A 21,046-nucleotide genomic window follows, 5' to 3' on the forward strand; every position below is an offset into this window, starting at 1 on the left:
TCCTCACCCACAAATACACATACACACACTCCTCCTAACCCACAAATACACACACATGCACTCCTCCTAACACACACACACACACTCCTCCTAACCCACAAATACACACACACACAGACTCCTCCTAACCCACAAATACACACACACACTCCTCCAAACCCACAAATACACACACACACACTCCTCCAAACCCACAAATACACACACACGCACGAACACACACACACATTCCTACTAACCCACAAATACACACTAACTTCCGACTAACCCAGAAATACACACACCACACTCCTCCTAACCCATAAATATATACACAAGCAAACACACTCCTACTAACTCACAAATAAACACACACACACACTGCCACTAACCCACAAATAAACACACACACACACACTCCTAACAACCCACAAATAAACACACACACACACTCCTACTAACCCAACAAAGACACACACACACACACTACTAACTCACAAATAAACACACACACACTACTAACTCACAAATAAACACACAACACACCTACTAACCCACAAGTACACACACACATACACCCTCCTACTAACCCACAAATACACACTCCTACTAACCCACAAATACACAAACACAAACTCCTACTAACCCACAAATACAGACACACAAACACCTACTAACCCACAAATACAGACACACACTCCTACTAACCCACAAATACAGACACACACAGTCCTACTAAACCACAAATACAGACACACACACTCCTACTAACCCACAAACACACACACTCCTGCTAACCCACAAATATACAAACATAAACACTCCCACTAGCCCACAAATACACACACACACACACTCCTACTAACCCACAAATACACACACACACAGTCTCCTACTAACCCACAAATACACACACACACAGTCTCCTACTAACCCACAAATACAGACACACACACTCTTACTAACCCACAAGTACACACTCACACACTCCTACTAACCCACAAATACACACACACACACACTCCTACTAACCCACAAATACACACACACACACTCTCCTACTAACCCACAAATACACACACACACACTCTCCTACTAACCCACAAATACAGACACACACACACACAATCTCCTACTAACTCACAAATACACGCACTCCTACTAACCCATAAATGCACACACACACTCTCCTACTAACCCACACATACACACACAAACATACACACTCCTGCTAACCCATAAATACACACGCACACACTCTTACTAACCCAAAAATACACACCCACACACTCCTAACCCACAAATACACACCCCTACTAACTCACAAATACACACACGCACACTCTCCTACTAATTCACAAATACACGCACTCCTACTAACCCATAAATGCACACACACACAAACTCCTACTAACTCACAAATACACACACAATCCTACTAATCCACAAATACACACACACTCCTACTAACCCACAAATACACACCCACACACTCTTACTAACCCACAAATACACACCCACTCCTACTAACCCACAAATACACACCCACTCCTACTAACCCACAAATACACACCCACTCCTACTAACCCACAAATACACACCCACACACTCTTACTAACCCACAAATACACACCCACTCCTACTAACCCACAAATACACACCCACTCCTACTAACCCACAAATACACACCCACACACTCTTACTAACCCACAAATACACACCCCTACTAACCTACAAATACACACACACTCTCCTACTAACTCATAAATACATGCACTCCTACTAACCCATAAATGCACACACACACTCTCCTACTAACCCACAAATACACACAATCACACACACACTCCTACTAACCCACAAATACACACAAATACACAGACTCCTACTAACCCACCAATACACACAAATACACAGACTCCTACTAACCCACCAATACACACAAATACACAGACTCCTACTAACCCACAAATACACACCCACACACTCCTACTAATCCACAAATACAGACACACGCACACTCCTCGTAACCCACAAACACTCCTACTAATCCATAAATAAACACACACAGACTTCTCCTAACCCAGAAATACACACACATACCCCTACCAACCCACAAATACACGCACACACTCCTACTAACCCACAAATACACACACACACTCCTATTAACCCACAAATAAACACACACACACTCCAACTAACCCACAAATACAGACACACACCCTCACACAAACTCCGACTAACGCACAAATACAGACACACAAACTCCTACTAACCCACACATACACACACAAACATACACACTCCTGCTAACCCATAAATACACACCCACACACTCTTACTAACCCAAAAATACACACCCACACACTCCTAACCCACAAATACACACCCCTACTAACTCACAAATACACACACGCACACTCTCCTACTAATTCACAAATACACGCACTCCTACTAACCCATAAATGCACACACACACAAACTCCTACTAACTCACAAATACACACACAATCCTACTAATCCACAAATACACACACACTCCTACTAACCCACAAATACACACCCACACACTCTTACTAACCCACAAATACACACCCACTCCTACTAACCCACAAATACACACCCACTCCTACTAACCCACAAATACACACCCACACACTCTTACTAACCCACAAATACACACCCACTCCTACTAACCCACAAATACACACCCACTCCTACTAACCCACAAATACACACCCACACACTCTTACTAACCCACAAATACACACCCCTACTAACCTACAAATACACACACACTCTCCTACTAACTCATAAATACATGCACTCCTACTAACCCATAAATGCACACACACACTCTCCTACTAACCCACAAATACACACAATCACACACACACTCCTACTAACCCACAAATACACAGACTCCTACTAACCCACCAATACACACAAATACACAGACTCCTACTAACCCACCAATACACACAAATACACAGACTCCTACTAACCCACAAATACACACCCACACACTCCTACTAATCCACAAATACAGACACACGCACACTCCTCGTAACCCACAAACACTCCTACTAATCCATAAATAAACACACACAGACTTCTCCTAACCCAGAAATACACACACATACCCCTACCAACCCACAAATACACGCACACACTCCTACCAACCCACAAATACACACACACACTCCTATTAACCCACAAATAAACACACACACACTCCTACTAACCTAAATAAACACACACACTGCTACTAACCTAAATAAACACACACACTGCTACTAACCCACAAATACACAAACACACACTTCTACTAACCTACAAATAAACACACACACACTCCTACTAACCCACAAATAAACACACACACACACTCCTACTAACCTACAAATAAACACACACACACACTCCTACTAACCCACAGATAAACACACACACTCTTACTAACCCACAAACACACACACACTGCTACTAACCCACAAACATACACACCCACTCCTACTAACCTACAAATAAACACACACACACACACACTGCTACTAACCCACAAATACACACACACACACACTCCTACTAACCTACAAATAAACACACACACTCTTACTAACCCACAAACACACACACACTGCTACTAACCCACAAATAAACACACACACACTCCTACTAACCTACAATTAACACACACTCCTACTAACCTACAAATAAACACACACACACTGCTACTAACCCACAAATAAACACACACACACTCCTACTAACCTACAAATAAACACACACACACACTCCTACTAACCTACAATTAACACACACTCCTACTAACCTGCAAATAAACACACACACACACTCCTACTAACCTACAATTAACACACACTCCTACTAACCCACAGATAAACACACACACTCTTACTAACCCACAAACACACACACACTGCTACTAACCCACAAACACACACACACACTGCTACTAACCTACAAATACACACACACACACACACACACTCCTACTAACCTACAAATAAACACACACACTCTTACTAACCCACAAACACACACACACTGCTACTAACCCACAAACACACACACACACTCCTACTAACCTACAAATAAACACACACACACACACACTGCTACTAACCTACAAATACACACACACACACACACACTCCGACTAACCCACAAATAAACACACACACTCTTACTAACCCTCAAACACACACACACTGCTACTAACCCACAAATAAACACACACACACTCCTACTAACCTACAATTAACACACACTCCTACTAACCTACAAATAAACACACACACACACTCCTACTAACCTACAAATAAACACACACACACTCCTACTAACCTACAAATAAACACACACACACACTCCTACTAACCTACAATTAACACACACTCCTACTAACCTGCAAATAAACACACACACACTGCTACTAACCCACAAATAAACACACACACACTGCTACTAACCCACAAATAAACATATACACTCCTACTAACTCACAAATAAACACACACACTGCTACTAACCCACAAATACACACACTCCTACTAAGCTACAAATAAACAGACACACTGCTACTAACCTACAAATAAACACACACACTGCTACTAACCCACAAATAAACACACACACACTGCTACTAAGCCACAAATAAACACATACACTCCTACTAACTCACAAATAAACACACACACTGCTACTAACCCACAAATACACACACTCCTACTAAGCTACAAATAAACACACACACTCCTACTAACCTACAAATAAACACACACACTCCGACTAACCCACAAATAAACTCACACACACACTCTTACTAACCTACAATTAAACACACACACTCCTACTAACCTACAAATAAACACACACACTCCGACTAACCCACAAATAAACACACGCACACACTCCTACTAACCTACAAATAAACACACGCACACACTCCTACTAACCTACAAATAAACACACGCACACTTACTAACCTACAAATAAACACACACACACACTCCTACTAACCCACAAATAAACACACACTTCTACTCCTACTAACCTACAAACACACGCACACACTCCTACTAACCTACAAACAAACACACACACTCCTACTAACCTACAAACAAACACACACACACACTCCTACTAACCTACAAACAAACACACACACTCCTACTAACCTACAAATAAACACACACACACACTCCTACTAACCCACAAATAAACACACACACACACTCCTTCTAACCTACAAACAAACACACACACTCCTACTAACCTATAAACACACACACACACTCCTACTAACCTACAAATAAACACACACACACACACCCCTACTAATCTACAAACAAACACACACACACTCCGACTAACCTACAAATAAACACACACACACACTCCTACTAACCTACAAACAAACACACACACTCCTACTAACCTACAAACACACACACACACTCCTACTAACCTACAAATAAACACACACACACACTCCTACTAACCTACAAATAAACACACACACACACTCCTACTAACCTACAAACAAACACACACACTCCTACTAACCTACAAACACACACACACACTCCTACTAACCTACAAATAAACACACACACACACTCCTACTAACCTACAAACAAACACACACACTCCTACTAACCTACAAATAAACACACACACACACTCCTACTAACCTACAAACACACACACACACACACCCCTACTAACCTACAAACAAACACACACACTCCTACTAACCTACAAATAAACACACACACACACTCCTACTAACCTACAAACAAACACACACACTCCTACTAACCTACAAATAAACACACACACACACTCCTACTAACCTACAAATAAACACACACACACACACCCCTACTAACCTACAAACAAACACACACACTCCTACTAACCTACAAATAAACACACACACACACTCCTACTAACCTACAAACAAACACACACACTCCTACTAACCTACAAATAAACACACACACACACTCCTACGAACCTACAAATAAACTCACACACACACACTCCTACTAACCTACAAACAAACACACACACTCCTACTAACCTACAAATAAACACACACACACACTCCTACTAACCTACAAACAAACACACACACTCCTACTAACCTACAAATAAACACACACACACACTCCTACCAACCTACAAATAAACACACACACACACTCCTACTAACCTACAAACAAACACACACACATACTCCTACTAACCTACAAATAAACACACACACACACTCCTACTAACATACAAATAAACACACACACACACACTCCTACTAACCTACAAATAAACACACACACACACACTCCTACTAACCTACAAACAAACACACACACTCCTACTAACCTACAAATAAACACACACACACACTCCTACTAACCTACAAATAAACACACACACACACACTCCTACTAACCTCCAAACAAACACACACACTCCTACTAACCCACAAATAAACACACACACACTCCTACTAACCTGCAAATAAACACACACACTCCTACTAACCTACAAATAAACACACACACACACTCCTACTAACCTACAAATAAACACACACACACACTCCTACTAACCTGCAAATAAACACACACACACACTCCTACTAACCTACAAATAAACACACACACACACTCCTACTAACCTACAAACAAACAAACACACACACTCCTACTAACCCACAAATAAACACACACACACACTCCTACTAACCCACAAATAAACACACACACACACTCCTACTAACCTACAAACAAACAAACACACACACTCCTACGAACCTGCAAATAAACACACACACTCCTACTAACCCGCAAATAAACACACACACTCCTACTAACCCACAAATAAACACACACACACACTCCTACTAACCTACAAACACACACACACACTCCTACTAACCTGCAAATAAACACACACACACACTCCTACTAACCTACAAATAAACACACACACACACTCCTACTAACCTACAAACAAACACACACACACACTCCTACTAACCTACAAACAAACACACACACACACTCCTACTAACCTACAAACAAACACACACACACACTCCTACTAACCTACAAATAAACACACACACACACTCCTACTAACCTACAAACAAACACACACACACACTCCTACTAACCTACAAATAAACACACACACACACTCCTTCTAACCTACAAACAAACACACACACTCCTACTAACCTACAAACACACACACTCCTACTAACCTACAAATAAACACACACACACACACTCCTACTAACCTACAAATAAACACACACACACACACCCCTACTAATCTACAAACAAACACACACACACTCCGACTAACCTACAAATAAACACACACACACACTCCTACTAACCTACAAACAAACACACACACTCCTACTAACCTACAAACAAACACACACACTCCTACTAACCTACAAATAAACACACACACACACTCCTACTAACCTACAAACACACACACACACACACCCCTACTAACCTACAAACAAACACACACACTCCTACTAACCTACAAATAAACACACACACACACTCCTACTAACCTACAAACAAACACACACACTCCTACTAACCTACAAATAAACACACACACACACTCCTACTAACCTACAAATAAACACACACACCCCTACTAACCTACAAACAAACACACACACTCCTACTAACCTACAAATAAACACACACACACACTCCTACTAACCTACAAACAAACACACACACTCCTACTAACCTACAAATAAACACACACACACACTCCTACTAACCTACAAATAAACAGACACACACACACTCCTACTAACCTACAAACAAACACACACACTCCTACTAACCTACAAATAAACACACACACACACTCCTACTAACCTACAAACAAACACACACACTCCTACTAACCTACAAATAAACACACACACACACTCCTACTAACCTACAAATAAACACACACACACACTCCTACTAACCAACAAACAAACACACACACATACTCCTACTAACCTACAAATAAACACACACACACACTCCTACTAACCTACAAATAAACACACACACACACACTCCTACTAACCTACAAATAAACACACACACACACACTCCTACTAACCTACAAATAAACACACACACACACACTCCTACTAACCTACAAACAAACACACACACTCCTACTAACCTACAAATAAACACACACACACACTCCTACTAACCTACAAATAAACACACACACACACACTCCGACTAACCTACAAACAAACACACACACTCCTACTAACCCACAAATAAACACACACACACTCCTACTAACCTGCAAATAAACACACACACTCCTACTAACCTACAAATAAACACACACACACACTCCTACTAACCTACAAATAAACACACACACACACTCCTTCTAACCTGCAAATAAACACACACACACACTCCTGCTAACCTACAAATAAACACACACACACACTCCTACTAACCTACAAACAAACACACACACACACTCCTACTAACCTACAAATAAACACACACACACACTCCTACTAACCTACAAACAAACAAACACACACACTCCTACTAACCCACAAATAAACACACACACACACTCCTACTAACCCACAAATAAACACACACACACACTCCTACTAACCTACAAACAAACAAACACACACACTCCTACTAACCTGCAAATAAACACACACACTCCTACTAACCCGCAAATAAACACACACACTCCTACTAACCCACAAATAAACACACACACACACTCCTACTAACCTACAAACACACACACACACTCCTACTAACCTGCAAATAAACACACACACACTCCTACTAACCTACAAATAAACACACACACACACTCCTACTAACCTACAAACAAACACACACACACACTCCTACTAACCTACAAACAAACACACACACTCCTACTAACCTACAAACAAACACACACACACACTCCTACTAACCTACAAATAAACACACACACACACTCCTACTAACCTACAAACAAACACACACACACACTCCTACTAACCTACAAATAAACACACACACACACTCCTTCTAACCTACAAACAAACACACACACTCCTACTAACCTACAAACAAACACACACACTCCTACTAACCTACAAATAAACACACACACACACTCCTACTAACCTACAAATAAACACACACACACACACCCCTACTAATCTACAAACAAACACACACACACTCCGACTAACCTACAAATAAACACACACACACACTCCTACTAACCTACAAACAAACACACACACTCCTACTAACCTACAAACAAACACACACACTCCTACTAACCTACAAATAAACACACACACTCCTACTAACCTACAAACACACACACACACTCCTACTAACCTACAAACACACACACACACACACCCCTACTAACCTACAAACAAACACACACACTCCTACTAACCTACAAATAAACACACACACACACTCCTACTAACCTACAAACAAACACACACACTCCTACTAACCTACAAATAAACACACACACACACTCCTACTAACCTACAAATAAACACACACACCCCGACTAACCTACAAACAAACACACACACTCCTACTAACCTACAAATAAACACACACACACACTCCTACTAACCTACAAACAAACACACACACTCCTACTAACCTACAAATAAACACACACACACACTCCTACTAACCTACAAATAAACACACACACACACACTCCTACTAACCTACAAACAAACACACACACTCCTACTAACCTACAAACAAACACACACACTCCTACTAACCTACAAATAAACACACACACACACTCCTACTAACCTACAAACAAACACGCACACACTCCTACTAACCTACAAGTAAACACACGCACACACTCCTACTAACCTACAAATAAACACACACACACACTCCTACTAACCTACAAACAAACACACACACACACTCCTACTAACCTACAAATAAACACACACACACACTCCTACTAACCTACAAATAAACACACGCACACACTCCTACTAACCTACAAACAAACACACACACTCCTACTAACCTACAAATAAACACACACACACACTCCTACTAACCTACAAATAAACACACACACTCCTACTAACCCACAAATAAACACACACACACACTCCTACTAACCTACAAACACACACACACACTCCTACTAACCTGCAAATAAACACACACACACACTCCTACTAACCTACAAATAAACACACACACACACTCCTACTAACCTACAAACAAACACACACACACACACACTCCTACTAACCTACAAACAAACACACACACACACTCCTACTAACCTACAAATAAACACACACACACACTCCTACTAACCTACAAACAAACACACACACACACTCCTACTAACCTACAAATAAACACACACACACACTCCTTCTAACCTACAAACAAACACACACACTCCTACTAACCTACAAACAAACACACACACTCCTACTAACCTACAAATAAACACACACACACACTCCTACTAACCTACAAATAAACACACACACACACACCCCTACTAATCTACAAACAAACACACACACACTCCGACTAACCTACAAATAAACACACACACACACTCCTACTAACCTACAAACAAACACACACACTCCTACTAACCTACAAACAAACACACACACTCCTACTAACCTACAAATAAACACACACACACACTCCTACTAACCTACAAACACACACACACACACACCCCTACTAACCTACAAACAAACACACACACTCCTACTAACCTACAAATAAACACACACACACACTCCTACTAACCTACAAACAAACACACACACTCCTACTAACCTACAAATAAACACACACACACACTCCTACTAACCTACAAATAAACACACACACCCCGACTAACCTACAAACAAACACACACACTCCTACTAACCTACAAATAAACACACACACACACTCCTACTAACCTACAAACAAACACACACACTACTAACCTACAAATAAACACACACACACACTCCTACTAACCTACAAATAAACACACACACACACACTCCTACTAACCTACAAACAAACACACACACTCCTACTAACCTACAAACAAACACACACACTCCTACTAACCTACAAATAAACACACACACACACTCCTACTAACCTACAAACAAACACGCACACACTCCTACTAACCTACAAGTAAACACACGCACACACTCCTACTAACCTACAAATAAACACACACACACACTCCTACTAACCTACAAACAAACACACACACACACTCCTACTAACCTACAAATAAACACACACACACACTCCTACTAACCTACAAATAAACACACGCACACACTCCTACTAACCTACAAACAAACACACACACTCCTACTAACCTACAAACAAACACACACACACACTCCTACTAATCTACAAATAAACACACACACACACTCCTACTAACCTACAAATAAACACACACACACACTCCTACTAACCTACAAACAAACACACGCACACACTCCTACTAACCTACAAATAAACACACACACACACTCCTACTAACCTACAAATAAACACACGCACACACTCCTACTAACCTACAAACAAACACACGCACACACTCCTACTAACCTACAAACAAACACACGCACACACTCCTACTAACCTACAAATAAACACATGCACACACTCCTACTAACCTACAAACAAACACACACACTCCTACTAACCTACAAATAAACACACGCACACACTCCTACTAACCTACAAACAAACACACACACACACTCCTACTAACCTACAAATAAACACACGCACACACTCCTACTAACCTACAAACAAACACACACACTCCTACTAACCTACAAATAAACACACGCACACACTCCTACTAACCTACAAACAAACACACACACTCCTACTAACCTACAAATAAACACACACACACACTCCTACGAACCTACAAATAAACACACACACTCCTACTAACCTACAAATAAACACACACACACACTCCTACTAACCTACAAATAAACACACACTCACACTCCTACTAACCTACAAATAAACACACACACACACTCCTACTAACCTACAAATAAACACACGCACACACTCCTACTAACCTACAAACAAACACACACACTCCTACTAACCTACAAATAAACACACACACACACTCCTACTAACCTACAAATAAACACACACACACACTCCTACTAACCTACAAATAAACACACACACACACTCCTACTAACCTACAAATAAACACACACACACACTCCTACTAACCTACAATTAAACACACACACACACTCCGACTAACCTACAAATAAACACACGCACTCCTACTAACCTACAAATAAACACACACACTCCTACTAACCTACAAATAAACACACACACACACTCCTACTAACCTACAAATAAACACACGCACACACTCCTACTAACCTACAAACAAACACACACACTCCTACTAACCTACAAATAAACACACACACTCCTACTAACCTACAAATAAACACACACACACACTCCTACTAACCTACAAATAAACACACACACACACTCCTACTAACCTACAAATAAACACACGCACACACTCCTACTAACCTACAAACAAACACACACACTCCTACTAACCTACAAATAAACACACACACACACTCCTACTAACCTACAAATAAACACACACACTCCTACTAACCTACAAATAAACACACACACACACTCCTACTAACCTACAAATAAACACACACACACACTCCTACTAACCTACAAATAAACACACACACACACTCCTACTAACCTACAAATAAACACACGCACACACTCCTACTAACCTACAAATAAACACACGCACACACTCCTACTAACCTACAAATAAACACACACACACACTCCTACTAACCTACAAATAAACACACGCACACACTCCTACTAACCTACAAACAAACACACACACACACTCCTACTAACCTACAAATAAACACACACACACACTCCTACTAACCTACAAATAAACACACACACTCCTAGTAACCTACAAATAAACACACACACACACTCCTACTAACCTACAAATAAACACACACACACACTCCTACTAACCTACAAATAAACACACACACTCCTACTAACCTACAAATAAACACACACACACTCCTACTAACCTACAAATAAACACACACACACACTCCTACTAACCTACAAATAAACACACACACACACTCCTACTAACCTACAAACAAACACACACACTCCTACTAACCTACAAATAAACACACACACACACTCCTACTAACCTACAAATAAACACACACACACACACTCCTACTAACCTACAAATAAACACACACACACACTCCTACTAACCTACAAACAAACACACACACTCCTACTAACCTGCAAATAAACACACACACTCCTACTAACCTACAAATAAACACACACACACACTCCTACTAACCTACAAACAAACACACACACTCCTACTAACCTACAAATAAACACACACACACACTCCTACTAACCTACAAACAAACACACACACTCCTACTAACCTACAAACACACACACACACTCCTACTAACCTACAAATAAACACACACACACACTCCTACTAACCTACAAATAAACACACACACACACTCCTACGAACCTACAAACAAACACACACACTCCTACTAACCTACAAACAAACACACACACTCCTACTAACCTACAAACAAACGCACACACTCCTACTAACCTACAAATAAACACACACACACACTCCTACTAACCTACAAATAAACACACACACTCCTACTAACCTACAAATAAACACACACACACACTCCTACTAACCTACAAATAAACACACACACACACTCCTACTAACCTACAAACAAACACACACACTCCTACTAACCTACAAACAAACACACACACACACTCCTACTAACCTGCAAATAAACACACACACTCCTACTAACCTACAAACAAACACACACACTCCTACTAACCTACAAATAAACACACACACTCCTACTAACCTACAAACAAACATACACACTCCTACTAACCTACAAACAAACACACACACACACTCCTACTAACCTGCAAATAAACACACACTCCTACTAACCTTCAAATAAACACACACACACACTCCTACTAACCTACAAACAAACACACACACTCCTACTAACCTACAAACAAACACACACACACACACTCCTACTAACCTGCAAATAAACACACACACTCCTACTAACCTACAAACAAACACACACACTCCTACTAACCTACAAATAAACACACGCACACACTCCTACTAACCTGCAAATAAACACACACACACACAATCCTACTAACCTACAAACACACACAGTCCTACTAACCTACAAACAAACACACACACTCCTACTAACCTGCAAATAAACACACACACACACTCCTACTAACCTGCAAATGAACACACACACTCCTAACCTACAAACAAACACACGCACACACCCCTACTAACCTGCAAATAAACACACACATACACACTCCTACTCACCTACAAACAAACACACACACTCCTACTAACCCACAGATAAACGCACAATCCTACTAACCCACAAATACACACACACACACACTCCTACTAACCTACAAATAAACACACAATCCTACTAACCTACAAATAAACACACACACACACTCCTACTAACCTACAAATAAACACACACACACACTCCTACTAACCTACAAACAAACACACACACTCCTACTAACCTACAAACAAACACACACACACACTCCTACTAACCTGCAAATAAACACACACACTCCTACTAACCTACAAACAAACACACACACTCCTACTAACCTACAAATAAACACACACACTCCTACTAACCTACAAACAAACACACACACTCCTACTAACCTACAAACAAACACACACACTCCTACTAACCTACAAACAAACACACACACTCCTACTAACCTACAAATAAACACACACACACACTCCTACTAACCTACAAATAAACACACACACTCCTACTAACCTACAAATAAACACACACACACACTCCTACTAACCTACAAACACACACACACACTCCTACTAACCTACAAATAAACACACACACACACTCCTACTAACCTACAAATAAACACACACACACACTCCTACGAACCTACAAACAAACACACACACTCCTACTAACCTACAAACAAACACACACACTCCTACTAACCTGCAAATAAACACACACACTCCTACTAACCTACAAATAAACACACACACACACTCCTACTAACCTACAAATAAACACACACACTCCTACTAACCTACAAATAAACACACACACACACACTCCTACTAACCTACAAACAAACACACACACTCCTACTAACCTACAAACAAACACACACACTCCTACTAACCTACAAACAAACACACACACACACTCCTACTAACCTGCAAATAAACACACACACTCCTACTAACCTACAAACAAACACACACACTCCTACTAACCTACAAATAAACACACACACTCCTACTAACCTACAAACAAACATACACACTCCTACTAACCTACAAACAAACACACACACACACTCCTACTAACCTGCAAATAAACACACACTCCTACTAACCTTCAAATAAACACACACACACACTCCTACTAACCTACAAACAAACACACACACTCCTACTAACCTACAAACAAACACACACACACACACTCCTACTAACCTGCAAATAAACACACACACTCCTACTAACCTACAAACAAACACACACACTCCTACTAACCTACAAATAAACACACGCACACACTCCTACTAACCTGCAAATAAACACACACACACACACTCCTACTAACCTACAAACAAACACACACACTCCTACTAACCTACAAACAAACACACACACTCCTACTAACCTGCAAATAAACACACACACACACTCCTACTAACCTGCAAATGAACACACACACTCCTAACCTACAAACAAACACACGCACACACCCCTACTAACCTGCAAATAAACACACACATACACACTCCTACTCACCTACAAACAAACACACACACTCCTACTAACCCACAGATAAACGCACAATCCTACTAACCCACAAATACACACACACACACACTCCTACTAACCTACAAATAAACACACAATCCTACTAACCTACAAATAAACACACACACACACTCCTACTAACCTACAATTAACACACAATCCTACTAACCTACAAATAAACACACACACACACTCCTACTAACCTACAAATAAACACACACACACACTCCTACTAACCCACAAATAAACACACTTCTATTAACACACACACAACACCCAAAATAGCTGCCATTTTTTGTCACTGTATTTGTCTCCTGCAAAAATCATTTTAAAAAAATCTTAGAGACAGAAATATTGTTTCAAGATCCTACATCACGAGAAGAGAAAGTCAAATTGTTTTTTAAAAAAAAGTGATTGTACTTCGAGTGGAATGTGGAAGGAGCTTGTCTGTGAAAACACGGAAGGCTGCAAATGCCATTTGACGCAATTTCCTCTGTTACAACGCTCGCAGATTTGGGGATGATTTGCTGAAGCTTTCTGACATCCTTGACATGGACTAAGTGAGCGGGCGCACAAGCAATGCTGCCCATTCACCACTGGGCAAAGAAGGTGCCAGCGCTGAGCTGCCCATGAGACAACAAAACCCTTTTTAACTTGCTTTGTCTCGAAGGTGGGGGAGGGAATAAAATAGGATGGAGAGAAATGCTGGAGGCTCAAAGGGAGTGTACCAAAGAAAGCCTGAGTGATCTTTTCACGAGAACATCTTCAGTCTTAACGCTTCCTTGAACTGCACAAGTAACATTCCCAATCACCATTCCTGACTTAAGCTGCACTTACTGATGAAGACACTTTGCAATATCGATCAGAATTAATTCGGCTTTCACATAGAGCAACTCTCTTTTTGTTTTGGCTTAATCCCAAAATGTGACAAGTACACTTTTCTAATTATTTTAACTGTGACCGGATTATTTTTGTTTTGTAAAGCAAGTGATACTCTGACATTCACATTACTGTATGGCTGCAGTGAGTAACCTGTGGTAATATTGCAGCACTGTGTGTTGCCATGTCAACAGCAACATGTTCCATGCTCACACAGTGCTGGGATGTCTACCTGTTTAGGAGCGTTGGGAAGGTCAGTATGGTCGGTTAGCGTCTTTTGGCCGTTTCAGTTGTACTTTTAGCCTCTTCATTCCAATCTGAAAGCCGTTCATAGCCTGAATAGCAGCCTGAGCACTGGTAGGATTGTCAAAACTCACAAACCCTGGAAATAGCAAAAGATACATTTCAGAATGGTGAAATCTACTGATTGCCTAGTTCTGAGGTTCCTGAGGTAATGGCCAGGGTTTCAGACACAAACGTCAATCACATCCTCAGTTTAAAGACCTGACCTTTTTTTTTTGTCCTGGTCCTCATGACCCATGAGCGCCACACCGACCTTCTCGTCCGCTTATTCGTGTGTTTTCTCAAGACGTTGCTCATGGCACGTCGTCTGATAATGGCCGGAGGGTTACACCACATAACGCACAAAGCGTGAGTGCAAGAATATGCCCCCCACCCCCTTCCGAACAAATGTAACAGGAATGCCTTGAGGGAAGCTGCTAAGATGCGCAAAGTGGGCTGGCCCCTGAAGACTCCATGGCTACCTCTGGGGGAAGAACAACATAAAGTCAAATTAGGGACTAATTGTTGCTTCTCAGGGGAGTTAATTTTAAGTGGGGATAAATATGAACCCTATGCTACAGCATTACAGCCCCATCCTCCAGAAACTGATCTGAAGGGATATAAAAACAGAAAGTGCTGGAAATACACAGCAGAGAGAAGCAGAGTTAACGTTTCAGGTCTGTGACCTTTCACTGATGAACTGAATTGATGAAAGGTCACAGACCTGAAACATTAACTCCGCTTCTCTTTCCACAGATGCTGCCTGACCTGCTGGGTGTTTCCAGCACTTTCTGTTTTTATTTCAGATTTCCAGCATCTGCAGTATTTTGCTTTTATATAACTGAGCAGAAGCGAAAGATTTAGTAATCTCCTTGTTCCCTACAGCAGAGGCTGCTTACACACCTCTGACTCATCACAACAGAGGTGAAGCCAGGTTATCAATGTCAGAAGGAAATGATTGGCTTTCTTTCATCCATTGTTTTTTTTTTAAACAATACTTTTTCTTTGAAGTGCACTTGTGCATTGACAGGTTCCCTATTTATTCAGTGGTGATATGTGAGTATGATATTTGAACTAGTGCTAGCGTGACACACATACTTTGCATACGTGAGATTTTGAGACATGACGAAAGATGTAAATAAATATATTTTATCTATGTTCCATCCTAATTCTAGAGGACTAATATTGAAAAGCAGAGAAGTTATGTTAAAATTGTAAAGAACCTTGGTTAGATCACACTTGAGAGTACTGTGCACAATTCTGGTCTTCATATTATAAAAAGGATACAGAGGCACTGGAAAGGGTCCAAAAATGATTTACAAGGATGATACCAGAACTTAGACGTTATACCTATCGGATATATTGAATAGGCTGGCCCTCTTTTCTCTATAAAACAGAGGAGGTTTGATGGAGTGACATAATAGAGGGTCTTTAAAATGATGAAGGGTAGACGTAGAGAAGATGTTTCCACTTGTGGGGGAAACCAAATCTAGGGGTCATAAATATAAGATAATCACTAATAAATCCAATAAGGAATTCAGAAGAAACATCTTTCGCCAGAGAGTGGTTAGAATGTGGAACTTGCTACCACATGAATTGGTTAGGACAAATAGTATAGATGCATTTAAGGGGAGGCTAGATAAGTACATGAGGGAGAAGTGAATAGAAGGCTGTACTGATAAGGTTAGATGAAGTAGGAATGTGAGGAGGCTCCAGTGGAGCATCAACAGTTGGGCTGAATGGCTTGTTTCTGTGCTGTAAATTCTACATAATCATCCGTCATACTGTGACTATCTTTCATCCTTCTTCAAACTGGGTGATTTGGATGGGACAGCTTTTAAACTGCGCCATGGCTTTTGTTGGCATTATCCAAAGGGGCAGAACCGTTGCCTCTCTGAGCTGCTCATTTTTCCTTCCCTACTCCTGAGAAACAGATGACATCTCCAAGTCTTCTGTCCATTGGCCTGACTGGATTTTAGCAAAAACCCAGCCACCGAGAAGAATGGGTTTGGAATGCAAGCTTTTTGAGCAGAAGTTCACTGTGCAATCCCTGGAGTGGCCAATGCAATTGCATTGGCTTTCTGTTTAAAAAGACCCGGGAGTGGTGAGGAAGGTGCCCCATTTATTCTTGACTGGCTATTTTTAATGAAATGGACATGAGGAAGAACATTGTATGCCTTTTCATGAAAATTAACAGGAAAACATACTGCTAGCTGTAAACAAAAACTAATTTTAAAAAAAAGGTGATAATAGAGTCAATTCTGGGAGGGCCCACACTCAAAATTGTGCCTCACTGAGGGGATAGTGGTCTGTAGAATCGGCATCTGATGTCCATCCGCAATTCGCATTCCATTATGTCAGGCACCACAACAGGAGCCTGACCTCACCAAATTCATGCTATTTTATATCCTGTTATAAACAGAAAACCTTGATAACAGTTCTCCAGTAAGGCCCTCATGTTTTTCTCTCCCATTGCCTCCTGGCTTGAGGATAACTTACTGTGTCCATGAGCATGTCATGTCTGATTTATACTGTGAAGCTGGAGTCAATGGGGAGTCTTGTCTTCACCTCAACCTAGCATAGCAGATCCGCCACGCTTTATAGAACCCACCTGATTTTCACCCCATTGAAGTCTCTATTAAAGTCTGGATTAATGTAACGGGATATCAATTTAAAGAAAGAAAGCACTTTTCACAACCTCCGGAAACCCCAAAGGGCTTTACAGCCAATGGAGTACATTTTTGAAGTATAGTCACTCTTATAACCTTACAATGAAGGAAAATGCGGCAGCGAAATTGTGTCCAGTAAGGACCCACAAACAGCGATAATATAACAAGCAGATAATCAGTTTCTTTGTGATGTTGGTTGAGGGATGAATATTGGTTCAGACCCTGGGGGAAAAATCCCCTGCATTTCTTCAAGATACTGCCATGGAATCTTTTATGTCCGCCTGAGAGGACGGGTGTGGCCTCGGTTTGATGTCTTATCCGAAAGAAAGTGCATCCAATAATGTAGCACTCCCTTAATACTGCACTGGAGTGTCAGCCTCGGTTTTGTGTTCAAGTCTCTGGAGTGGTGCTTGAACTCATGACTTCTAACTCAGAGAGTTACCACTGAGCCATGGCTGAGAGCTAATTTATGTCTGACAAACAGGGAGAACAAGAACACCATTAGGCATTCCAAAATTTTTACTTCTCAGTTTTATTAGTAACCAGCTTAATGGAAACAGTCCAAGGGTGACCATCTGTCACCTTCCTCCAGTCATTATTAGTAGCCAGATACCACTAAAAGTGTGTGCGATGGTCCTGATTAACAGTAACATGTCCTACAACTGTCCAAGGAGTCATGTTCACTTTCCTGCCTCTAAAAGCTGGCCTTAGTTATTAATATGAGGTTGTAATAGCATCCCATTGAGCTCATTAGGGCTGGGTCTGGTGCACAACAGTAAAAGGAGATGGTGTGATATTCCGTCATCCTTAATGATTGAGTGGTGTGGGATTATCAATGGGGAGCAGTAAGAAATGGGACATAATTCGCTGAGTGATGTTAGAAAGGTATAATTTCTAAGTCCGGTCGAATAATCCTGGTCATCTGCTTTCAATTATATCATAAATTACCAAAAAAAAAAATTAATTCATGATTATTTAATTAGAAATGAAGATCAAAAGTGAATGCCGAAGATGGACGCATCTCGAACACTTTGATTTTGGGTTGGGGTTAGCCGACCCTTTCAATG

The 21,046-nt window shown here is 40.7% G+C and overlaps 1 protein-coding gene across 7 annotated transcripts in view; it reads right to left on the bottom strand.

Moving 5' to 3' along the window:
• Window positions 1-21,046, bottom strand: part of LOC137350649 (CUGBP Elav-like family member 4) — an 856,190-nt gene that overhangs the window by 31,583 nt on the left and 803,561 nt on the right. For all 7 annotated transcript variants that reach the window (XM_068015445.1, XM_068015439.1, XM_068015443.1 and 4 more), the window contains one exon: window positions 17,261-17,410. In XM_068015445.1, the coding sequence (XP_067871546.1) occupies window positions 17,283-17,410 (128 nt within the window). In that variant the 3' untranslated portion in view covers window positions 17,261-17,282. The remainder of the gene's footprint in view (window positions 1-17,260; window positions 17,411-21,046) is intronic.

Source organism: Heterodontus francisci, chromosome 35 (assembly GCF_036365525.1).
Source record: "Heterodontus francisci isolate sHetFra1 chromosome 35, sHetFra1.hap1, whole genome shotgun sequence".
NCBI lineage: Eukaryota > Metazoa > Chordata > Chondrichthyes > Heterodontiformes > Heterodontidae > Heterodontus > Heterodontus francisci.